At 39.8% G+C, this 26,464-nt stretch overlaps 2 protein-coding genes across 9 annotated transcripts in view; one reads left to right on the top strand and one right to left on the bottom strand.

Annotated features, from left to right (window-relative positions):
• FAM184A (family with sequence similarity 184 member A) overlaps positions 1 to 26,464 on the bottom strand; it is a 106,884-nt gene that overhangs the window by 63,515 nt on the left and 16,905 nt on the right. For 5 of the 8 annotated variants that reach the window (XM_081044803.1, XM_081044805.1, XM_081044804.1 and 2 more), the window contains exons 2-5: positions 4,118 to 4,972; positions 3,475 to 3,610; positions 1,849 to 2,030; positions 1,078 to 1,299 (exon numbers count right to left, since the gene is read on the bottom strand). In XM_081044803.1, coding sequence (XP_080900929.1) covers positions 1,078 to 1,299; positions 1,849 to 2,030; positions 3,475 to 3,610; positions 4,118 to 4,972 — 1,395 coding nt within the window. The remainder of the gene's footprint in view (positions 1 to 1,077; positions 1,300 to 1,848; positions 2,031 to 3,474; positions 3,611 to 4,117; positions 4,973 to 26,464) is intronic. The other 3 variants (XM_081044806.1, XM_081044809.1, XM_081044810.1) reach the window with 1 other exon arrangement.
• Positions 14,503 to 14,992, top strand: LOC308493309 (UPF0729 protein C18orf32 homolog). The gene has a single exon (XM_081039300.1). The coding sequence runs from the start codon at positions 14,515 to 14,517 to the stop codon at positions 14,740 to 14,742; it is 228 nt and encodes a 75-aa protein (XP_080895426.1). The 5' UTR covers positions 14,503 to 14,514; the 3' UTR covers positions 14,743 to 14,992.

Here is a 26,464-nt window from a genome sequence, read left to right as displayed (position 1 = left end):
GGTGGGAAAGGATGTGTGTGTGGGAGAGGGGTGTGTGTGTGTGTGTATGTGTGTGTGTAAGAAAGGGAAAGAGAGAGATCAGGGAAGGCGTTTCAGAAGAGCAAACATCTGAGCTGATGATGATGACATGTTCTCTCATTTAAATTCTCACAAGCACATCAGGAAAGTAGAGATGAGAAAATTTCAAACCCAGACCTGGTGTCAAAAGCTTGCATTCATAACCATTTACAGCATTTTTCAAAGGTGAGCAGTAGTTAACCAGATGGCAAAGTTAACCAGGAAGTCCATGCAACTGAGTGGTGTGGACAGAACATAAGATACAAGGCAGTGAGTGGTGAGGCCTAAAGCTTAGAAGTAGACAGGAGTCAAATAATGAGAAGGGTCTTTTATGCTAAGAGCTGGATTTCATTCTGATGGGAATGAGAAATCACTGAAATTTAATTTAATGACATTCATTTAAAACATTCATCGTGGCAGTAGGCTAAACTGAAGGCAGGGAGAGTGGTTAGGAAGTTGTAAGTATAATCCAGGCAAGAAATGTCAGGTGCCTAAATCGAGGATCTGTGAATGGGTATAAAGAGGAGAGCATGGAATAAAAACACATTAAGGGAGTAGAACCAATGGGACTTGGTAACAGATAAGGGGTTTAAGAAAACAGTAATAAAAAAAGGCTCCCAGGGCTCTGATTTATCAAACTAGATGGGCGACAGTGCTATTGGTTGAAAAAGAGGAGTAAAGGAAATACAGTACTTTCGAGGGGACAAAGTTCAGGGCATGCTGTTTTGGCATGTCTGAAAAACAGACATATCTAGTGGGAGTTAGACACATAGGACTCAAGTTCAGGGAAAAGATCTGGCCTAGACCAACAGATTTGGGAGCTACCACGAAACAAATAACAGCTGAGAATGGATGAAAGTGTGGAAGGAGATGAAAATGCTGGGGAACATCAATGGTAAGGAAATGAATGGAGGAGGGACGCCCACAGACAAAACTGCAAGGCCAGGGAGACAGGAGGAAAACGAGAGAGAGCATGAAATACCAAAAGAGAGATGATGTAAATCAGAGAGGAGTAAGTACCACAGTAAGACAAGATCCACCAAGTCCAGCAACCAGGATGTCACTGGAGCCTGAGGCGAACGCAGGGTCGGTGGAGTGGTGGTAAGAGAAACCAGACTGCACCCGGGGAAGGAGCGAATGGGAGCTGAGCAAGGGGCATGGAGAACACACAGCTTTCAATATGCTTGGCTGTTGAGGGAAGGAAAAAGAGTGTCCAGAACTCCCACTTGGTATGGTAGATATCTGAAAAATTGGAATAAATATTCAGAAATTACTCTACAAATGATATGTCTTACTTGTTTAATATAGAAATTCAATATATTGGTATATGAATTTTCAGAGCCTGACGGCTTGCCTTGCTTTTCAGTCTTATAGCTATTTCCTCGGTATATACATGATAATATGTTTCATCCATAGAAAAACAAATATGATTAACCATAAATACATTCCACTGAAATAAGAGTTTTATTCAGTTTCTGGCTGAAACAGGCTACAGTGTCTTAAGTTTTTACTGAATAAAACTCTTATTTCAGTGGAATGTATAATTATGGTTAATCATATTTGTTTTTATAAATTGTTTTGTGAACATACACATAATGCAGGACAGTCCAGATTTATACCTTTTTTCTTCAAAATAAAAACAAAACATTCTTACTAGAGTTAAGAAGTAGACTGTGAAGTAGGAGTAAACACTCTAAATCAAATCTGAAAAGTAGGAAAACTGAACCCTTCCTTTCCTTTCTTCAGGGGTGGGGGTGGGGTGGGGTGGAGGTATCCTCCTTTGCTTTTTACCTTCTCCAGTTCCAGAAGCTGTTGTTTCTGTTCTTCATCCAGACTCTGGGTTTTGCTTTGTAAAAAAGCTCTTTCTTCTTCAAGCTGAGATAATCTTTCATTAGCCCTTGATTTTTCTGATTCTAGATCTTTAATTGTAACCTCCTGGGTCATCTGAGTTGCTTGCAGCATTCCAATATGACCTACTCCGCAAAAACAAAATCTCTTCAGTAGAAAATCTGTTGCACTGCAGTAGAAAACTGTATATATTTAACAATTGTACTTAATACCTAAGTAAAATAGATGGCCTGGATGTACAAGTATTCCTTTGATTTATTCACTGTATAAAATGGAAATATTTACTATGGGAATACTTGTTACCCAAGTACAATAATTTAAATGAGGAAGAAGGACATTTTCATGTCACTGATATTGCCCCCTGCACCCAGGACCATGCCACTTTTTTAAAAAAAAGATTGTAAGCTATACAAGTTTTACATAGTAGAAGCAATTCCTCAGGGGTACGTATAAAAGTCTTAGGAAGAAAACAAAGCAAGAGGGGATGCGCTGACTATGACTGGGGCGCCAAAATGAGTAATTTGTTTTTTCTAATCTCTTCTTTCAAATTCTAACATAAAGAGAAAGAAATCTGTATGCAGGGCAAAGATGGCAGGCAGCAGTTTGGCTGAAACTGAATTTGTATCAAGAGACTTGATAAAGAACTAAGGCAGAGTAAGAGACAGATAAGGACAGCAAGGTTCTGAAAAATGAAATAAATGACAACAGAAAAAAGGGGGGAGAGATGAAGAGAGAGAGCAAGAGTGAGCGAGAGAGAGAGAGAGAGAGAGAGAGAGAGAGAGAGAGAGAAAGACAGAGAGAGAGAGAGAAGTGTGAAAAGTGAGTGTGACAAAAAGGTCTCATAAAGCACATGTCAGGGCAGTTCTCAAAGCGCCCTAGACCAGCAGAGCCCCTAGAACTCCATTTCAAAATGAAGCTTGCCCCAGATCTCCTGAATCAGAGACTCTGGGGCCCAGCATGTTGGTTGCACAAGCCTATGGTGATTCTCATACATGCTAAATTGAAAAACTATTACTTTAGGCAAAGGGTAATCTGGGATTCACTGATAAGCCAATCAACTCACAGGACATCCTCACAGAACTAGTTGAAATGGTTCACCTGGCACACTAAACATTCGGGCAAAATGTAACTTCAGAACTGACACGGGTCACCACATCCTCCAGAAGGACTAGGAAACAGGCATGACAGCCACGTCAGGATGTGCAACTCAGCTGGAGTATGTGACATGATCCTCACTAAGAAGCCAAATGTAATGAGGGTGCTGTAATTTGCATAGAGTTCCATTAATTTAAACACTATAAAATGCAAGTTTTTAAAGGACAAAGCCTCTTAAAGAGCAGTTTTCTTTTAGTGACTGACTTACTGGTACTTTAATAACTGCTAACTCTTAATTTTTCTATAAAAATGGAAATGTTATCATTTGCTTATTTATGATTAACTAATAAGATATTAGAGTCCTTTGGTCTGAATAATCTTAAAACATTAGAGAAAAGACAAATTTGGTCTTGAATTAACACTGAAGTGTTGGTTTTCACTGAGGAATACATCAAGACCGATGGTCAGACATACTAGCTTTGAGGACGAGATCTGAAGCTTGCTGTTGTAAACGTTCTCTGGCAGCTGCCAGCTCACTTTCCACTTCCTTGTGCTTGCTCAGTAAGGCCATCTCCCCCTCCTTGGTTTCATCAAGCTGTTTTTGAAGAACCTAAGAAAGATCAAATAGCCATTACTAATATGCAAGAATGATGCTACCTAAGTTAAATAACTTATTTAAATTACGAACATTAACTTTCTCTTATTCAAAAGTCACAGTTAACAGTGCCTATTTTTAACTCTGTTTTGGTGACACTTATAACCATTATTAATGAAGACAAAGGAAATAGCAAATCCAAAGCCCAAACCACTTATGGAAAACATTAACATGTTATTTAAATAAAATCTTTTCATAGAAAACAATCAGCAAGATTGTAAGTCATCTTTTTGGGACTTTATTATCTTCTCAGGCCTTTCTGGCCCTGAAATTCTAGTGGAAATAGTAATAACTATACAGTAGCAAAAATTAATGCTTCGTTGATTTTTTTCTCACAAAGAAAAGTAGAAAAAACCCAAAACAGGAAAAAAAAAAAAGTTAAAGTGGTCTAATTGAAAAGAAAAAGAGAAAACTGGGGGATGGGGGGAAATCCATATGTTGGACAGAATATTCTTTACTTACCTGAACATTGTTCTCTGCTGTAACAAGTGCTACCTGAAGATTTTGGCATTTGTCACGAAGACTTCCAGCTTCATTCTGGACCATCTGCAACTCTGTCTTTAATTTCCCTATGGTTTTTCGCAAAATGGCTTCTTGTCCCTGAAATTCTTTTCTAAGATCAGCCTCCTTTTCTTTGCTAACCTGTAGGCTCTCCGCTGTGAAAAGCTGTGAGCTTTTCAAAGTATCAAGTTCATGTTCGTAAAAGGCCTGAGCTTTAGTCAACTTGTCTTCATAATCCTCAATTAGCTTTTTCTGTTCAAGCCTTAGCTCCTCGAGCGTTTTGTTTAAGGTCTCCACCTCCCTTCGGTGCAGCTCCTCTGCTTTCTCCTGACCCTTATTCACCGAGACACTGTGATCCTGCTGTGACTTCAACAGCTCTTGGATCTCCCTTCTGTGAGCAGTTCTCAGGTCTTCCAATGCTAACCGTTTGTCTTTTTCAAACTGTACTTGGAGTTGTCCAAAACTCCGCAATCTTTCCTCAAATTTCCTTCTAATCTCTTCAACCTCTCTAGACATGGTCACTACACGTTGGACATGCTGCGCTTCGGCACAAAGCTGCATGTCCTCAACGCGGTGCTTGTACGCTTCAAATTCTGTCAAGGCCTGCTGCTTCATTTTTATGTGATCTTCTAACGATGCCTCCAAACCTTGAATCTTCCTCTTAAGGTCTAACTCCTCTGTTACTTTGCCTTTATATTGCAATATCTTTTCTCTTGTTTCGGCAAGAATTTGCTGGATTTCTTCTTCATGACCATCTCTGAGGGCTTGAATTGCTGATTCATGCTCATCATTCTTCGTGTTCAAAGCATATATTACCTGTACGGTTTTAAGGGAGACGGGAGAAGACTTCAGTGAACCAGATTCTTTTCTAACTTGAAGTTAATTCTTTCATTGGGGTTGATGTTTTTCTATGTACCCAATATTGACTATGGTAAATATTAAATACCGAAACTTCATGCATTGTTTTTGTACTCATAGGTTGACTTACTCAGCAAATTTTTACTTTAGCACAACCTTAAAATTTGCATTTGAAGACTTTTTAATCAGAGTTGTAAAGCATTCAATTAAGAATGTTGTACTACAAAAAAAACAGTGAGAGGAAAGAGACAAAGGAGTGTTTTTTTTTCCCCTTATGGCATCCTCTAGCCTCCTGGGAGTTGGGGGTTGTGATGGGGATCAGGAGAAAAGCCTCATAGAAAGTCTCTGCCCTCCACTTGGTGTCCTAGAGAGGAAAGACTTTGCATGAGTGGAAGCTCTAGGCCCTAAGTCTTCCCAGAGGCCTCTTTCACCTGTTTAATAGCCAACATATTTTAAATTTAGAAATTTCCTTTTCTAATTCCCCTATGGTCTGTTTTTAAAGCTGATCCTCATCTCTCTCAAGTGGTCGCCTTACAAAATCCATGTAGAACTTTCCTGCTCATATATCAAATGCCGTAGTTTTACTCATTGCCTCATTTTCTTTCTGCCTCCAAGCAAGGCAAATACCTAGAGCCAGAATGCTCTGGATACAGGTCTTATTTTCATTTTAGTCCTTGGGTTTTAATGATTCCACTGAGATTTCCCCAACTTTAATTCCAAATGACAACATATTCCCTTGATAACACTTTGTTGCTTGACACCCTCCATCACAGTATTGTGGCCAAACTTTGAAATAAAGTGCAATATTCATGACAATTACTTAAGACTTAGAGATGTGCCCACTTTCTTCTGAAGTAAAAAGAAGTGAACACTACAAAGTCCAATAATCCAGAAGCTAAAAAAAATCCCGGAGTTTTTCTCACTAATGTGATTTTACTCTGGCTTTAGAAATGAGTTCCAGCACCAAACACCAGAAACTGCAATTAAGATGCAAAAGTACAACCGTTTTCTGCAGAGAACTTGCTTATGTAACCTGAGGCAATTAAGACAGACTACCTGGCTTCTCACATATTCCGGTAGCTCCAGATCCTGTTGCTAAATCCAGGCTGTCACCTGCTAGGCCTGCAGCTTCATTCGTAAAAGGAATATACTAGCCCATTACAGGGACTTCGCTCTCTCCACACATGGCTTTGTCTAACAGATCTTGTCCCCATATCTTTGCTTGGTCTGCTGCACCTATTTTGTGAGATATAACTGCACCAAAGGTAAAAAAAGAATTGAGATGACAGGATCCCATCTGTCTTGACACAGCTACCCCCTTTCCTGCAAAGTCCACAGGAAAATGTTATGCAAAGAAGGGAAATAAATGCTTATTTACAGTCTTTCTTTTTTAATAACCCTAATTCCAAATTCCAAGTTATGTCCCCAGTGAACTAACACCGGGTCCCCATGGAGGACTCCTTTCATTTACACATTTAGGCTTAAAGGTACCCTATAAATCCAGGGAAGATGTGTGGCTTCCCATTCCTTTCCCCCAGTGTCCTATCTGCCTACCACATTGATGGTCAGAAAAGACTGGAAGGGGAACTAAGGAAGAAAAACACGCCAACCAGCCAGAAAGAAGTCCATTTGCCAGAAGGCCTAGAGCACAGCTGGTCTAGGCCACAGGCCTCAGACCTTCCCAGGGCAGGTCTGCATGCTTCCCCTACATACAAGTATCTTACTACACACACGAGATAACCCAAAGACATGGAATCCTCAGCAAAAAACAAGTCACACCTTTAGCACTTTGCTCCAGGTAATAACATTGAAAAGGACCAGTCCCTGGTGGAATTCCATATAATTGGGGATGCAGTGGGGGCGGGAAGCAATATGTGAGCTTCCCCTTGTCAACAATTTATTGAAATACCTTTCTCTTTTATCTATTTCATTTCCCTCCAGACTTTGAAGAGTCAGCCCAAGTCCTGCATCCTTGAATAAGTCTTGCAAGGCCACACAAATCCACAAGAGTCTACCTTTTCTTTACGTCCAGCACTTTTATTTCCTTACCAGCACTCATTCCTGAAACTCAGTAAATGTTAGAATGATTCAATCTGGGGCATCTGGACAACAAGTTGGAAAGTAGTGTGAGGATGTTAAAGAGCCTGGAAAAGCAGCTGATGATACAAAAGCACAGCAGCACCAAAGTGTGAGATTGAAAGGTACAGAGGGAGGAAGAACAGCATCAAATTAGAAAGAATAGACTTTAAGAAAAGTAAACAAAACATCTAATAATAGGGAAATATTATAGTGAAGAGCTCTATTTCACTTTATAGTTCTAATCTAGGGGTCAGCAAACTACAGCCTGCAGGCAAAATACAGCTACTGCTTGTCTTTGAAATCAAGTTGTACTGGAGCACCGCTATGCCCATTCATTTATGTACAGTGGTTCCCCCTTATCCGCAGGAAGTACATTCAACACCCCCCAGCAAATGCTTAAAACTGCAGAGTACTGAACCCTATTTCTCAGTCCAAAGTAATATAAATGTTCTATGTTCTTTGAACACATAGAAGATATGACTTGAAGTGGCATAGAGCTGACCCAAACTGGATATCAAACTAGTAAAATAATTTCTCCAAGCCTCAAATTTCTCAATGTTAAATCAACTCAGCTGAGGCCAGCCGCAGCCTTCCCAGTATGTCTGCCTCTGACTCCAGACAGACTCAACCACACAGCAACGATGAGCAGACCCTTCTCGTCACTGCTCCTCCAGGTGAGGCTTTTCCTGCCAGTCTCAATCTTTAGTTTTTATGTATTTAAAAACTCTGGATACTTGTTCACTTTCCCTTTCTGATCAGTGTCAGGGGAAGAGGGGAAGAAGGGGAGAGAGGAAGAAGGAAAGAAAGGGAGGGAGGAGACACACACCCTTAGAGTATATACACACTACTCTGAGACTCAAGGGAACTTACCAAGTAATAAAGGAATAATCTCAGATACAATAATTTTTTTTAAAAAAAGATCTGGTACATTTGAAACAAAGAAAGAATATTTTCATGATTCTGTTTTTAATATTAAACCCTCAGTTCTCCTAGTTGAGCTAATCACCAAAAAGATTACTTGGGCCTTAAGACACCAAAGTTAAAGAATATAGAAAAGAGTCTCTCAGACTTCCGGTGGGTTAATGACCTCTGCCAGGTAGGGTCTGTTCTATGTGTTCTAGGGCAGTAACATAGACCATAGCTCTATACCTCAATTTATGTTCAATAGCACTCCCAGACCAGCCTTATAAATAAAACGTTCACAAATTATCCAATACTACTGATGAACTCTACATAGCTTCCTTATGGAATCTAATGTTTCTCTGAAATGGTACACCTTTTTTTGGAGCATGTATATTAGTAGCATCTATATAAGGGCATTTTAATAAAACGTGTTTAAAACTGCTTTTCTCTTAGATGTGATGAAATTGTCCTTTCTTTTCTTGAGTGGAGTTTGTAAGCCAAAGCCCAGGCTTGAACTGCTCATAACGATAGAGGGGATTTTTTTAAGAGCCTGTGAGAGTGGTGAAGAAACAAAGCAACTGGCAGGATGAATATCAAAAGAGGTCTTTAACAATCTTTTCTAATATGATGTGAAATGTCAACCCTCTTACCCCATATTCTCACAAAATACTCAGCCATACATCCATTTGCCATTAACGACTATAACATTGATCTACTAGGGAGGTGCACGGAAGATCGAGAGTTCAAGGTGAGCAGGAGGGGACAGAGGCTACCCACACAGAGGGTACGTTAGTCCTCGCAATGAATTACTTCCTTTGTTTTCCTTTCTTAGTCCAGTTTCTTTTGTTTTAAGTTAGAAAGAAAAATAAAAAAATAAAGGCTGTTCTTCATATATTATATAATCAAATTAATTTCAGCAATAGACTTATGTCCAAATGCAGCATTTCCAAGGCAGTTAACAATAAAAAAGCTTAATTGGATTTATTTAAGCCAAGGGCACTATAATTTAAAAAGAGCTTTAAAATCCAATTTCTTTGGGAATTACCTTTAAAGATGTGTTTATTCTCTCCGAGTTTCTGTAATTATTGTTGGAAAAGACTTTCAAAAAATATTTATAAAGTCTAATAACATTAGAGGTATTTTCCTCTGTGGTAATACAGAATACACCTGTTTCCCCAGAAGATTTAACTTGACTTCTGAAATATTACAGGAAACACAAGTTTTCTTATAAAACTTTAGGGTCCATGCAATGAGCTCTGTGATACCAAACTTCAACAACAACAATAACAGAAATGAAACTCAACAAGCCTTCAGTGAATGCCTTACTATGTGCTCAGTACTTTTTATTATGCATTCTGGCAAAGAAAAGTATAAATAATCTTACTTAATCTTACTTAAATAGAACTGCTTAAAATAAAACACACGCAAAATAATGGCAGATAGTTTTAGATAATACATGGTAAGTGTCAAGCTGTAGAGTACAGAATACTGCATAGAGCATGGGAGGTTGTCAGTACAGAAGACTAGCTGAAGACTACAACGAACAGAAAGGCTTGCAAGCACAAAGGGCGTTCTGGGGAACTGTGAGGAAAGCAGCCCGAGTTCAGGCACGAGACAGTAATGATTATAGTGGCTGGTATGGTTAGAAAATCCTGAACAGGGAGAAGGGTGAGTGCCCGGCAAAGCCAGTTAAAGTTAAAAAGTTCCTGGTGATAAATTTTGTCCCTGCAATTTAATTGGGAAATGGGTCGCTCTAGGAATTTTAGGCGAGTTAGAAATTATACATATTTTTGTGTCTGTATGATCATAATGGCACTGGACAATGATTCTAAGACTCATTTTTATTCACTATCTCTTAAATCGGGATGCATCTTACAATCAATTGTGTATCGTAGTTTACAGCCTTTTTCCCCCTTAGTGGTATATGACAGAAAGCTGCATCTTGAAAATCCACTATTATTATGAATCAGGAGTGCTATCAAGCCATTAAGAACGGATGAGTAAAGTGTTTTACGTTCAATGTAGAACATCATCAATTTCAACACCACAAAAAATTTCTTGAACCTCTTGCTCACAAGGAACATAAGAGACCAGATGGTCTAAAGCAGGAAGGAGCAGGAACACATCCAAATTGAGTCCTTACAAAATCAAGCCAGAGAGACCAGAGGATGTAGAAATAGTAAATGATTTATTGAGAGTAGAAGTAAGTGTTGAGAGGGAGAAATGCCATTGATAAGCACGTTGATTTGTCCAGCAGAACGAGGAAAAGCACAGGGTAAAATCAGGCCCCATGAGGCTGTTTCCAAATCTGTCAAGAGCAGTTAAGCTCCCCAGGTCATCACTTGGCTCAAGCAGACTGTTAACTCCTCTCTTGGTTGGTAAAAAGGACAAGGGAAGTGAATTGAGGAAAGCGAGCAGGAGGAGCTGGAGGCATGGGGACAGTGGGCACGGAGGAGCTGGAGGCATGGAGACAGTGGGCACGGAGGAGGGCAGGGATGAACCAAGGGACTAAGAGCAGAGGAATCAGAGAAAAATTTAAGCCACTGACTGAGAGAAAATATGTGCAAGCGATACATCTGATAAATGACTGTTATTCAAAATACACAAAGAACTCTTAAAGCTCAACAACAAGAAAATGAATAACCTGATTTAAAAATGGGCAAAAGAGATGAATAGACACCTTAGCAAAGAAAGATATACAAATGGTAAATAGGAATGAAAAGATGTTTAACATCATACATCATTGGGCAATTGCGCAATAAACAATGAGATACCACTACAGACCTATTAGAATGACCAGAATCCAAAACGTTGACAACATCAAATGCTGACAAGATGTGGAGCAAGAGGAACTCTCCTTCATTGCTGGTGGGAATGCAAAGTGGTTCAGCCACTTTATAAGACAGGTTAGGAGTTTCTTAAAAAACTAAACACACTCTTACCATATGATCCAGCATAATGCTCTTTGGTTTTTACCGAAATGCATTGAAAACTGTCCACACAAAAACTTGCAAATGGATATTTATAGCAGCTTTATTCTTAATTGCCAAAATTTCAAAGCACCTAAGATGTACGTCAGTAGGTGAATGGATCAATGCACTATGGAATATCCAGACAATAGAATAATATTCAGTACTAAAAGAAAATGAGCTATCAAACCATAAAAAGACCTGGAAGAAGCTTAAATGCATATTTCTAAGTAAAAGAAGCTAATCTAAAAAGGATACATACAAGGTCAGACAATTAAGTTTGCAAACTCATCCTAGAGAAAGTGCTACTCACCTCATTGCTGAATAACACTATGGTCACCTTCAAAATACCCCCCTTGGGAAGCTATGCACTGACTCCAGTGCCTAGTCCACCCTTCAAAGCAATTTTGGAACTCTTTTTCTAGAACGGCCATCAGAGCTGTTGTCGTATTACTTTGATATCCTGAATGTCATCAAAATGGCTTTCTTTCAAAATTTCCTTTATCTTCGGATAAAGAAAGAAGTCATTGGGGGCCAGAACAGGTGAGTAGGGAGGGTGTTCCAATACATTTATTTGTTTACTGACTAAAAACTCCCTCACAGACAGTGCCGTGTGAGCTGGTGCATTGTCGTGACGCAAGAGCCATGAATTGTTGGTGAAAAAGTTCAAGTCGTCTTTTTCACGCAGCCTTTTCTGCCCTTCCAAATAGTAACTTAGTTAACTGTTTGTCCAGTTGGTACAAATTTATAATGAATAATCCCTCGGATATCAAAAAAGGTTAGCAACATCGTTGCAACAAATTCGCAAACTGAATTGTTAGAGCTCGCAGGCATAATGTCATAGGCACAGGACACCCTGGAAGGCAAAACTGTGGACACAGGAAAATGATGAGTGGTTGCCGGGCAGGAGGGAGGGATGAGCAGGAGCACGGAGGCGGTGCAGGGCAGTGGAAGTACTCTGTATGGCACTGTAATGGGGGATCCATGTCACTATATGTTGGTCAAAACGCACAGAATGTACACCAAGAGTGAACCTCCTGTAAAGTATGGGCTTTGGGTGATTAGGATGTGTCAGTGTGGGTTCATCGATGTAACAAATGTTCTTCTCTGGTACAGGACGGTGACAGCGGAGGAAGCTGTGTCTGCTGAGAGAGGGGGTATATGGGAAGTTTGTACTAGTATCTGCTCAATTTTTATGTGAACCTAAAACTACTCTAAAATATAAAATCTATTTTTAAAAACTGCATCCTAAACAATGATTCCCCAGTTCACCTCACCCGCCCAGATTCCAAATGCCAGGAGTCAGGCTTTTAGGTCCCAGGTGGCTGATTAAAGAATCCTCTGGAGAAAATGAACCACTCAAAGAAAAGACCTATTCCTACAGACATTTGCGTGCACCCACTTTTAAAAAATCTGATGGACTTCCAGCTTCCACCTAGGATGCAGAACAATGATCCACACTAACAACAACAAATATCCAACAACCTACAAAATCATGAGTTTTCCGGAACCTATGAGAGAGCTGAGATCACAAAACAACCTCCTGGTTTTAAATCTAGGACAAACTTCCAAGAACAGATGGGACTCAAGCACTGGCACGCGTATGGCACAGCACAGAGGGAAGATTAGGATCTCATACAAGTGGGTAAGAAGAATTCAGCTAAAATTTATAATAAATTGTTAAAGGTAACACATGGTTGTTGAGAGTTAAGCAAAACTACTCTGCAGTATTGCGTTGTGACGTCCATTTTGGGTGGCCAAGAGGCTGACAGGGGCCTTAATCCGACACTAGCCCCCCTTGAGGGCTTGGGCCCTAGATAACAGCCCAAAGAGCCATAGTGCATGTAACTTCCTGTCTGGACTACCCCACTACCCTGGTGATAAGCATTCTCCCCCACCTCTCAAGGTTTTCCCCTCTGCACCCGCCTTAGCAAACTCCCACAGAGCTTACCAAACCCTGGCTCTTTGGCGTTTGAACTGACCAATCTGGCCTTAGCCCAGGTACTCCAACACACTCCGTCTACGGACCCTAATAAAGGCATGTGCCCCAGGTCCTGTCTTTCTGTCCCCGCTTTTAACCTGCCTTCATCTCCCTGAGGGGCCCCTCCAGGTATGCCATGTACCTCCTCCAGGACCTGTGAGCAGTCAGGTCTGAATTTCACTTTCCCATGTGGTCTTTTGTTGAACTGGGGCTCACCATCAGACACTCCAGGGCTCTACTTAACAGATGGTCACTTAACAGTCACAATGGGCAAATGTGAGAATACGACCCTGGGGACGCTGCAAATAGAGGCAGTGGCCTTCTCACAGTCTTCCCCATGACTTCAGTGGGTGACCACAAAAATGGACTGCAGACAGGAGACCAGAGAAAGACTCCCGGGGAGACAGCCAGCTGAGGCAGAAATAGTACAAACCTTACCCAGATCCTTCTGGCCTAAGGAATAAAAGCTATCAGCTGCTGGGGTAAGGGTAACAAAGCCTGCTTCCCCACTCCACCTACAGCGCCCCCCTCCCCACCCCACCTCAAGGCAGAGGTGAAAACCAGGTGGGGTCTGGGGAAGAGAGAAAGAGTAAAAAAGAAGCCACTGGATAAAATTAAAAGCAAAAGATATCAAGCCTTGTGGGATGCAGCTAAAATGGGTTGGCAAACTAGGTCTGCAGCCTGTTCTTGCAAATAAAGGAATACAGCCATGACCATTCATTTACACACTATATTGTCTATAACTGCTTCCCCACTATAATGGTAGAGATAAGTAGTTGCTACATTAAAAAAGATTTCAAGTCAATAACCTAAATTCCCATCTCAAAGAACCAAAGAAAGAAAACTAAAACCAAAGTTAACAGAAGGAAAGAAATAATAAAGATTAGAGTGGAGAATAATGAAACATGGAACCAAAAACAATAGAGAGGTTTATATACCACATATCAGTGAAATCATATGGTTCTCTGCTTTTTCTGTCTGACTTATTTCACTTACCATTATACTCTCAAGATCCATCCACGTTGTCACAAATGTTCCTATATCATCTTTCCTTAACGCTGAATAGTATTCCATTGTGCATATATACCAATAAATTTTAAAAAATAGACAATCAAAGAAACCAAAAATTGGTTCTATGAAGCGATCAACAAATTAATAAACCTCAGGGAAGTCCATTTTCACCACTGCTATTAAATAAACACGTCCTAGCCAGAGAGCAATTAGGAAAAAAAAGAAACATAAAGCATCTAAATTGGAAAGGAGTAAGTAGAACTATCATTACTTCTATATGTTGAAAATCAAAAAGAACATGCAAAAAACTATTAGAGCTGATAAATGAATTCATCAAATTTGCAGAATACAAGATTAACACACAAAATCAGTTGTGAACCAGCAATGAACAATCTGAAAAGGAAATTAAGAAAAAATTCCATTTACACAAGTTCTAGAGATGTGACTTGCATGCCTCAAATAATTTAATATTAACTGCTAAGAGTGTAAAATTTGACATTTCCATTTGGGCTTGGTGGCCACCGATATCAACAGTTCAAGAGCTCAAGCCTGGGACAATGGTGTGCATTCCTTGTATCGTTATTCCAATTCTGCTCTGGGTCTACAAAAAGTTTCTGGAGCCATACATATACCCTCTGATTTCCCCCTTTGTTAGTCGTATGTGGCCTAGAAAAGTTACAGAATCCAATGATAAAAACAAAGGCAAACTAGATTTTAAGGATGCAGACATAAATGGATTACCATCAAAAGGACCAACAGAAATCTCTGATAAAAAGAAAGACTAAAAGTGGTTGTCCCAGAGGACTTCATTGTTTTCAAAATGGACCCGATAATCTGAAGCACCTTCTTTGTAACTGTCTCTGACCTTTTTCTCTTAGACCAGAATTCGGGATAGATAGTTGAGATATTTACCTGACACTAATCAGGAAATACATGGTATTTGTATTTAAAATGTATTTAGTTATATTTAATTATCTCATTTCTGAATTCCCTTTTTCATTAGACTAGCTTTCATTTCTATTATTATGGTTTTAATAATACGAATAAATGGAAGGTTTGTGCCAGTGGACACTGTTACTAAATCAGTACCTAAATATCCTCGGGCCTCTCGCTTTTGTTCAGGCTCTTCGAATTTGAGCAGAGTACGTTTTTACTGTGAAACAGTGCAGTGAGACTGTGCAGTGAAACGAAAGAGAGTGTTTGGAGGTGATAATGACTTGAAACGTAAAGTTGTAATCACTGCCCAACACAATGGAGCGGTTTATGTGTAGAGTAGTAATTACTGTTTAATGCTCTGAGGAAGATAGCAAAGACAGGGAAACGGGGAATTTCTTTGAAAAATGTAACACCTTTTATATAAATATCTAATGTATATTATAAAATTCTAATCCTTGTTGCATTCCTTCTATTCCTATAAAATAGTAAATATTCAAGTTAGCTTGTGGTTCCGTTTTTGTTTTTTTTTAAGTTTAAATATTTTTTTAGAAGGGACATTTTTTACCACATCAGAAAACAGAATTATAATAATGTGATGGCATCTGGATAGTTGTGAGAAGATAATTATTTTTCTTTTTTTAAAGAATGGAGTGTATCATTTATTGTTGCATAACAAGACACTCTAAAATAAAATCTAGTGGTTTTCAAAAAAAAAAAGTGTAAAATTTGCAAGTGTAAAAAAAATGAAAGCCTGATGGTCAAAACCCTGGGAACTACATATAACTCTTAGTTTATCTCATCTATGTTGCAATTTCTAGAGCATGACAGCTGCTAATGTCATTAATGTGTGTGGTGATTAGAAATTATAGTGCTTTATTTTCTGTTAACCTTTTCTGGGGTTGATCTGAACCTGGCTACGAACGCTGAAGTTTATCACATAGGTCAACAGCATCCATCTCACACATTGGGACAGAAAAGGGACTGGCGATCTCTTCTCATCTAGAATATTGTAATGACCTCTGCTTGCTCTAAGCACCATATTGGTTCTCCAACCAATTCCTGCTCCTCCCTCCGTTCCGAAGATTTCTGATAGTCTCAGGTGGAAGAGGAACGAAACCAGAAGTGACATCCCTTCCTTCATCTACTCATCTAGTCCATGACTCTGTGGTGATATCAAAGACCTACAAACGAAAAATAGCTAATTACAAAGAAGCTGGGAACCCCCTACCATCCTGACAAAAACAGATTAAGCGAAAAGGAAGGCTTGTGCTTCTCTTCCACCCACCAAAACAAAATGCTATAGTTTTCTATCAGTTTCTCAGAAACTCTTTCCTTTCTTGTTGTTCTATTCTTCTAATCATATCAAGGAAAGGTACCCTAATAGGGACTAGACTCTTAAAACAAACAAAAACAAAAACTCACTGGCTTCCAGCTGTCCCTCCTCCTCTTAGCTGCTGAGCAGCTCCCATGAGCAGCTGCTGGGGTTGGCTCTGGCATAGGTCACATGCAGACACCTTAAAAAGCCTTCTGCTATGACTCCGTTCCCTGCCAAGCCCTATTTCTCCAGTAGAGGAATCACCCATATAGCAACGGTGGCACAGAGACTTAAACCAGGAGACTTCTGTTTTGGTGACGGCCCCTCGGAGTAGGAAGAAGCAGGAGAGTAGTGGAGAGAGCAGGGGGAGTGGGCGACAAAAATGGCAAGAGAGACCAGACTGCTGCCATCCTGATTCACGGACTGAAGATGCTTAAGGAACCACAATGAATTCAGTAACGAGAATGGAAAGTATTCCAAGCAGCAGTAAGAAAGAATTCCTATATTTTCATGCTCAACTCAAACTACCTTCTCAAACACAATAAAGCCACTTGTTTTTTCAAAAACCTGGATTAGGGAAGCAGATAAGTATTTCATAACTAACTATATTTTTTTTCTCTCCTCGCTTTTGCCAATATTAGTGTACTCCGTGGAATGTCCTCCTTTTGTCATATTCAGTTATCTAAAACTATCTTTAAAAAAGTTATACATTCTATATATTTTATGATTACTAAGGTAATCTTTGTTGAGTGTAGAAACTTTGGAAAATAGATAAAAACAAAAAAGGTATTTGTCACCCTTTATCTTACTACAACGGTTACTTTTTTTTCTTGCATCTCTCTTCTTATAAAATTTAGTAAGAGATTGGATAATGGAGAACAAAGAAGAATTTTTTAAAATCACACCAATATGTACAAGCTGAAATGTTAGAAAAACAGTTGTGTCCATGATGCAATAGATATACTTTGGAAAGTTAATTGCACCAAGTTGATCCTCAGATGAACAGACAATTCTGTAGTAACTGCTATGCCCAAAAATGCACCATAATTTTTATACCTATCCAATTTCCTGGTAATATTGATATTCTCCATTTCTACTCTACTTCTCAAAGGAAATTCAGAGAGGTGCATAATATATAATTATACTGATAAATATTGTCAAAACTGTATCTGGAAGACCATTTAAAAATATATTTTTAAAATGTACTATTGCATCATCTCTGTTCCAACCAGCATTTGAAGCCTACGAAGATCTGCAATATGTGGGTTCCTATAAAATTTTGAACATATTTCTACTATGGTACTTATTTAACGTGATATAACATATTCCATCCTATATGTTTTTAATCCTATATTTGGTGTATTTGCAATAACTGGATATCTTATATACAAATATGTACTGGGCAATGTTACTGAATTGTCAACCAACATTTTACACACGTCTTAGGAGATTCTTAAGCAGATAAACAAAAGAGGAGGACAATATTCCAAAGATCCTATGTTGTTAAAACAAGAGAGAGAGTAAAGTGTCCTCATCCAGGAAAAGGAAGACGAAGCCAATGTAACGTTCCAGCAACTGACTGGTAGCTTCTTTTCAGGAGGCCCAGGCAGGGAACCAATTCTTTTCTACTTTCCTGCCTCTGACTTCAAGAGGCAGTACAACAAAAGCATGAATTCCCTGTGCCACATACCAAGTGCGCGATGCCATTATGATTGGCATTTCTCTCGTATTTGGCAGGGGCCACATCAGACACCAACCCTGCTCACAGACCTTGATACTGTGTCTCTGCATGGCCCAGAATGCAAAACAGATATTAAGAGCAAACGCCACTACAACAATTACCTGGTACATCACAGGGTCCACAAGACTATAGAATCTTTATTGGTAAGAATATCCTGCCACTGGACTGAGAGGTGGAGTGCGAATGGGAGGGCTATAATGTGTTATCTTGTTATCTCATAAGCTTCTGAGTAAGGGCTTAGATGTCAGCAAAATTTAATAAGGTAAGTCAGGTAGTATTGGGGTAAGATTATTCTATGAACAGATACTAAGCTCCGTAGAATCTGGTTGAGTTCGGTGAGATACCTTCCTTGAAAAGTCAGAGCCTTCAGAGCCAGTGGTCAGAAGGCCAGGTTCCCAGATACCACTTTCTAAGCATGAGACTCGGGTTCTGAGCTGGGCTGCGGACGCACTGAGTCTCTCCTGAGGTAGGATGACTGTAGCGTCTACTACATCAGCCCTTAACTAGCCCTTATGTTCTCCAAGTCACAAATTCCCTTCCAATCCCTAACGTTAGCTGCCTAACTTAAGCATAACTCAAAACTTAAAATAATTTTAATTATCTATTTTGGACACAGACACCTATTTTCTAATTTTCTCATTTGCTCCTTTCACACCCAAATGTGCTGTTAAAGAATGAAAATATACAAATGTGTCACCTAAGAGTTCTTGCTTCTGTTTCCTTCACCCCCCACATGAAGTCATTTTTAGGTCCTATCAGTTATACTTCCAAAGTACATCATGAATCTCTGCTCGTCTCTCTGTCTCTACTGCAAACACCCTCATAAAAGCCACCATCATCTGGCTATAGGGCCTGGACAACCGCAGTGGAGATCGAAATGATCTCCCTGCTTCCACTCGTGCTGTGCTGCAATCCATTCCTCACTCAGCAGCCAAAGTGGTCATCTCAAAATATAAATCACAACATAACCCTTGCTTACAACCCTACAATAGTTTTGATCAGGTGCATATATGGGGGGGAAAAGCCAAAATCCTTTTTGTGGCCTTCAAAATTGTATCTGATCTGGCCCCCCCCTCCTGTCCTTAGCCTAAAGCCACTTTCACCAAATGAATCAACACACATCCCACCGCAGATAGGACAGGAAGCAGCGCTAGCTGAGAGAGCAGTGTTACACAGACTGTGTGCAAAAACTCATGAGCAAGCTGAATTTCTATATATTGAGTTTTATTAAAGGGAGTATCTCAATGTAATGAATCCAAAATCAAGGTAGCAGCGCCTTTTACGGAATTCAATAAACATGGCTTTGTAGGTACTAGAAAATCAGTGAAGGGTTTTCAGCAAAGAATTCACTTGATCCTACCTGCATTTTAGGTATCACAATTCTGGTTGCACTGTGGAGGATGTATTGCATGGGTGAGGCTAGAAATAGCAGCCAAAACATCTCAGGAAACAGCCTTGAGGTTCCTAACACAAACCTTGGTGGGGAGAGATGTCACTTAATTAAAGAGCTATTTAAGATGTCAGACATGGCAAGGGAATCTGGTCGTTGGCTTAAGGCAAGAGAAGAGGTGCCCTCTCCCAGCTGTTCAGTCTGTCAAGGTCATGTACCTCTAAATTTCATTCTATCTTCAACCAGGCCTCATGCCTTACGAGTTACATTGGACTTGAATAGCACCTACCATCTATACGATTTCTCACATGGCAGCCCCACAGTAACCTGCTGTTTCAGACACACCAAGGGTGGAATGGATCTAACTCAGGAGCCTTCGCTCCTATCTTTCCAGCAGCTCAGGCACTTCTAAAAACACATCGGCCCAAATTTCTCAACGCTTCTCTAAGGCTAACTGTGCTTAACCATTTTTCTGCCCAACAAACAAGAGAATATTATACTCCCATTAATAACTTTTGATCATTATGGCAGCCATTCCCAATTTGATGCAGGGGTGGGAGGTAGTGTAAGAATCACCAAGGGGACTTTTAAAAAATTCCACATTCATTCCCTGCCCCTGTTCTGATGGCCATCCACACAGCCAGCGAGGAGAAGTGACTGATTGAAAAAGGGTTGAAAACCACCTACTGCTTTACTTAAATACAAAGATAAGTGCCTATAAAATTAATTCAGTAATTAAAAAGAAGAAATACTTTGCCAACCCATTTTATAAGAATAAGAATTCTGAAATATAACAGTAGTGTCCCATAGTGAATTCTAAGAGAAACTACTGTGTTTTTGAAATTTTTTTGATAAACATTTTCAGGTCTCAATCTACTTCTCAGCTGGAACTACGTATAGTTTAATGAGATAAATATTATGATACTCTCCCTACTGAGAAAATCTCAGTGCCATTCTGAAAGGATTCGAAGAAAGGTAATGAAATTCTAGGAAAGAGCTTTAAAGCTGTCACTATTCAAATTCTTTAGGAAAAAAAAAAAACCCTCATATTTAATATAATGACCAAAAATAAACAAAAAGCACATATTTCCTCTTTCTACTATCCCATCTTCACTTTTTTTTTTAATACAAAATTTTACAGAAAATACTGCATGTAACCCTGAAAGAGAAGTCAAGGTAAATGAGCAAATTATAATAAAATAGAACATGTTAGCTTGGCAATTACATACAATAAAACAGTCTCTTCCAAAGTGTGGCACAGGAGATGATTTTAAGTAATCAATAGTTTATTTTAATGGTCACTAGAAATAACACAAGTAAGTCACCACATCTGTGAAGCCATAGGTCATTGCTGAGGATAAGATGAAAGCAAGCGGAGGAATTCACAGGCTATCTTAGAGGTCCTATACTCAGAGATGCTCTTGTTTGGAGCTTGAAGTAACTGAACCTTGTGACAATTTTTTTTTCATGTAATAACAACTTTGAGACATAATGCACAGACCATAAAATTCACCCTTTTCAAGTGTACAAGTCAGTGGCTTGAGTTTATTCCCCATGTTGTACAACCACTACCTCTCTCTAATTCCAGAACATCTTCGTCATCCCAAAAAAGAAACCCACAACTACTTGTAGGTACTCTCACTCCTCCCTCCCCCAGACCCTGGCAACATCTAATCTACTTTCTGTCTCTATGGGTTTGCCTATTCTGGACATTTCAGAGAAATGGAATCTCACAATACGTGGCCTTTTGTGTCAGGATTCTTTTGTTTTCAAGGTTCTTCCGTGTTTCAGCATGTATCAGTGCTCCACTCATTTTCATAATTGAACAATATTCCATTCATGACTATACTACATTTTGTTTACCCATTTATCAGCTGATGGATATTTGGGTTGTTTCCACTTTTTAGCTATTATACGTAATTTTGCTATGAACGTTCGTGTACAAGTGCTTATGGGGACAGATTTTCAATTTTCTTGGGTATATACCTAAGAGAATTGATGGGTCATTTGGTAAATCCATGAATGTTAACCTACTGAGAAACTGAAAAATGATTTTCCAAGGTGGCTACATCATTTTACAATCCCACCAGCAATGTATGAGGCTCCAATTTCTTCACCAACACTTATTGCCCTTTTTAAAATTATTATTATTATAGCCATCCTAGTGGGTGTTGAGTGGCCTCTCGTTGTGGTTTTGATTTGCATTTCCCTAATGATTAGTGATAGCCATTTAATTCTCTAAAAGTCTGCATGGTACAGATAATACATATCTCTAGTGTCCGTCTCCCTAGTGTCCAATCTCATACAGCGCATTTCTTGGGGCATTACAACATGCTTTTTTATCCTCTGCTACTCTCCGCAGCAGGCGTGGCTTATTATGGGCTCCTTCCACACTTCTCATCTCCTGTCTTGTTTACCTCCCCCAAGCCGTGCCCTTTGCCTAATAAGCCTACTTCTTCTTCCCCCTACGAAGCCTGCAGTCTCCACTTCTCTGAGCCTGGTCTTCATCATGTTCCTCTTCCCATCCTGACAACATGAATTCAGCTTTTCCTCACATAGCCCTGCCCGCATCCCAGGAGACTCTGTCGGCCCTACCGCTGCAGACTTCAGCTTTTCCCTTTCTCGGCTCCCTCTTCTGTTTCCCAGTCTCCCATTCCACATTTCCAAACTCCCTTCTAATTTTTCCATATTCCAAACCACCTCTCTCTTTGACTGCAGTCTCCTTTATGCCCAAGTGCTCTCCACGTCCCTCCCTCCTAATACGCCTTAGGCTACAAGCCCTACAGGCCTAGTCCTTCACCTGCCCTTTCTCCTCAGCACTATTAAACGCTATTCCATTCACTTTCTCTGCTTCCTAGTCTCTCGCTCTAGTCTGAAGTCTGCCTGCCATTTGATTTGAAGATGAGAGAAAGCAATGATGGAGAAAACCTTTTCCAGTTGAAGTGCTGTGATGACTAATATTATGTGTTTACCTGACTGGACTATGGGGTATCCAGACTTTTCGTCAAACACTATTCTAGGTGTGTCTGTGAGGGTGTTTCTACATGAGATTAACATTTGAAGTGGTGGACTTAGTAAAGCAGATTGCCCTCCCTAAAGTGGGTGGGCCTCATCCACCCAAGTGAAGACCTACCGTGTTTCCCTGAAAATAAGACGGGGTCTTTTAGTAAGTTGTGCTCCAAAACACGCCTTAGGGCTTATGTTCAGGGGATGTCATCCTGAAAAACCTGCTAGGGTTTATTTTCCGGTTAGGCCTTATTTTCGGGGAAACACGGTAAATAGAACAAATAAGGTGAGTAAGAGGGAACTTCTCTGTCCTTCTGAGCTGGAATGCTGGTCTTCTACTGCTCTGGGAGCGGAACTACACCATTGGCTCTCCTGGGTCCCAGCCAGCCAACTACAGATCTTAGGACTTTTTAGTCTCCATCATCATGTGAGCCAATACCATATAATTAATCAAATTTACATATACTATGATATATTGCTAAAAGAAAAAACTGAGGCATATTTAAAATTTTAAGAGTTTATTTGAGCGAAACTTGATTAGAATCTGGCTGCTCCAAACCGGAAGTGGTTAGGAACAGCTCCACTACGAGGAGCTAGGGGAAAGACTATTATAGAGGAGAGGTGGAAGCAAAACTAGGAAATTATTTGATTGGCTATAGCTTAAAGCCTACTTTGGCTGTTTGTGACTGGTTGTCCTTAGGTTTAGATTTTTCTAACCTTGAGGCATTTACAGGTTAAGATCTGGGTTTGCTTATATAAGGCACTGTATAGGGCATTAGAGCCACCTCAGCCTCAGTCTAATTAATTTAAAAATATTTATTTATCTATCTATGTATCTATCATCTATCTCTCCTACTGCCTCTGTTTCTGTGGAGAATTCTATAGTTGCTTAAGCCCTGGAAGTCCCTTACCCTACAGACAGATACGCAAACAAGCAGAAAAACATGCAAAGGAATTTAGATATGGTCTAGTGAACATAGAGAAAATGAATACTTATGTAGGGAATTACATTTATTAATAGTACCATAGCACTAAGCAAGATAATCGAAATAGGGAGAGTATGAAAGTCAGGAGACTACTAAAACGAAGTCTACATTGATTCCTACCTAACAGAATGAAAATGAAAACCTAAAAGATATTTCAAAGAAAGAAACAAAACTACTTAAAAGAAAAAGAAAAGGAAAATTTAATTCCTAAGTTCCACTCTAAAAGGACGGTAGGGTCAGACAGGAATACTCGAGTCGAGAAAGGAAAGTAGGTTTTGGGGGGTTATTTCTTAATTCTTTGGCCTGTGGGAGATATCTGATGGAGAAGATGATTAATTCCATTCTGGACATGTGGCATTTGAGGTGATGGCAGACATCCAGGTACAGATGACAATCTTAAAAGATGAAATGGACAGAAGCTTCCTAAAATTAATTTAGGGTTCTGCCATCCCACAGCAACATCTTACACTCACCACAAAATATCTCTTGTTTTATTCAGGGCATCACTTGGCATCCGGAATCAAAGAAACTACCTACTGAACCATGTTTCTACTGGGCAGTTAGTTTATCAGCTTCATGACTAAAACCTTCAACTATCTCCCAAACTAAAGCTATTCATATAATCTACCAAGAACTTCCTTCCTTTCCAAAGTGATATAAATTTGGGCACTCACCCAACCTGAGCGTTTACATTGTGATAAAATAAAGCCAAGAGACAAAAACAGAAGAACTTGACTATCATAAATACTCAGTGTTTGAACCACAAGACTGCCAGCCCCCGCTAGTCCCCCTAAGTGGGACTATGTCCTGCATAAGCCTGGTCTGGTGGGTGCTCACCAGTGTGTGTAAGACTTGGGTTTCTTCCTTCATGAAACAACCATCACTTAAATAACCATCTGCCTCTCTCAAAGGGGCTAAAATCGATGTAGCGGGGCCAGTCTGGTGGCTCAGGCGGTTAGAACTCCATGTTCCTAACCCCGAAGGCTGCCGGTTCGATTCCCACATGGGCCAGTGGGCTCTCAACCACAAGGTTGCCAGTTTAATTCCTTGAGTCCCACAAGGGATGATGGGCAGCGCCCCCTGCAACTAAGATTGAACACTGCACCTTGAGCTGAGCTGCTTCCTGGATGGCTCAGTTGGTTGGAGCGCGGGCTCTCAACCACAAGGTGCCAGTACGACTCCCGCAAGGGGTGGTGGGCTATGCCCCCTGCAACTAGCAACGGCAACTGGACCTGGAGCTAAGCTGCGCCCTCCACAACTAAGATTGAAAGGACAACTTGACTTGGAAAAAAGTCCTGGAAGTACACACTGTTCCCCAATGAAGTCCTGTTCCTCTACCCCAATAAAATCTTTAAAAAAAAAAACAAAACAATGTAGCATAACTTGAAACTAATAAAGGCTGCTGCCCAAATATACACATACACACCATTATCACCGGAGCAAAGATCTAAAATCTTGGAGGTAATCTCCAAAGGCCTTAAAATGATGGTCCTCTTGCTTATTGTACCATTAGGTAAAAGACTGGAAAGTGACTCAGCAGTGACAATATCCAAAGTGCACAGTATTATATAGTGTAAGTTCTAACTTTCTGCTACCGTGTGTCTCCAAAAGTAAGACCTAGCAGGACCAACAGCTCTAATGCATCTCTTGGAGCAAAGATTAATATACAGCCTGGTCTTATTTTAATATCAGACCCGGTGTTATAAGACCTTATTTTAAGACCCGGTATAATATAATATAATATAATATAATATAATATAATATAATATAATATAATATGATACCGTGTCTTATTTTAATATAAGACCTGGTCGAATATAATATAATACCAGGTCTTATATTAATTTTTGCTCCAAAAGACGCATTAGAGCTGATGGTCCGACTAGGTCTTATTTTCAGGGAAACATGGTAGCTTATAATAAAAAAGCCTTTCTTAGTACAATATATTACCATGTATCTAATAGTGCTTGTGTGAAATGAAGAGGGAAAGTGTCTCTGCTAATCTGGAGAGATTCTCTACTTGTGTTTCAAATGGCAGGAAGAGCTCTTTTCTAATAATGCATATTAGGCTACCACTTCTCTTATTTTTTTAATCTCTTAAAAGTTTGTGGCTAATCATTGAAAAAACTGTAAATGTGGGTTAAATTTTTCCCTGTTCCCAGCAAGCATACATTTTGGCAGACTGTACTTTCCAAAAATGATCACAGTATTTCCCATCCCACATGCTCTTCTGCAATGTGACCCTGACACTCCCCCACCAAAAAGTAGCATCCAATTCTCTTCTCAAATCCAGGCTGGACTTAATGATTCACTTATAACCAGCAGGATGTGACAAAGTGATAATAAATGCCTCTTGAGTCTAGATCCGCGGAAACCTTGTAGCTTCTTTCTCAGACTCTGGAAGACTCAGTCTGCAGATGCCACTGTGGTGTGAAGAGTCCACGCTACAGGGAGGACACACGGGTTCTCTAGTCAACGGCCCCCACTGAGCCCAGCATTCAAGTGAGTCAGCTCAGTTCAGGCACAAGGTGAGTGAAACAGTCGTCTCATAAGCTCATTCTCTAACCCCCACTGCTTCACCTCCCAGCTAATGAAGTCCCACTTTCAGCAGCCAGTCTAGTCTTCCCACCATCTGAGAACCCAGACATGTGGAACAGAACAAACCATCCCGCACTGTCTCTTCTTTAAATTCCTGACCCAAGAATTTGTGAGAACAAACTGGTTGTTGTATTACATTAAGTTTTTTTTGCATGGTGTGAAAGACAGTAATAGGTAACCAGAGGAGTACTAGATAACTGGAATATGTATATTAGCTAACATAGCCTTCCCTTCATTTTAATTGCTATATTCCACATTTTTCTTTCGCTTTACTGAAACATTCATTCCCCCCCAAAAAAAAAAAAAAAAGATTGCCAGCAATAAATGTCCACTCTTAATTTCCCTATTTATTTTGAGAGTTCAACTTTAGAAATCATCATATCCAGCTTACTTGTTTTAAAAGCTTCTTTGTAACATTCTCTATTCTTATTGGAATTATTTGTTTTTTATATCCTTTTATTCCAACCTGTGTTTCAATTAGGTCACGACTAAAGACGTAATTACTTGAAGCAAGATGCTGTGCACCCAACTATGA

Source organism: Rhinolophus hipposideros, assembly GCF_964194185.1.
Source record: "Rhinolophus hipposideros genome assembly, chromosome: 3".
NCBI lineage: Eukaryota > Metazoa > Chordata > Mammalia > Chiroptera > Rhinolophidae > Rhinolophus > Rhinolophus hipposideros.
This window is presented reverse-complemented; position numbering and strand designations above follow the sequence as displayed.

Coding starts and splice junctions, on each gene's coding strand:
- LOC308493309 (XM_081039300.1), top strand. CDS start 14,515: ATGGTGTGCATTCCTTGTATCGTTATTCCAATTCTGCTCTGGGTCTAC.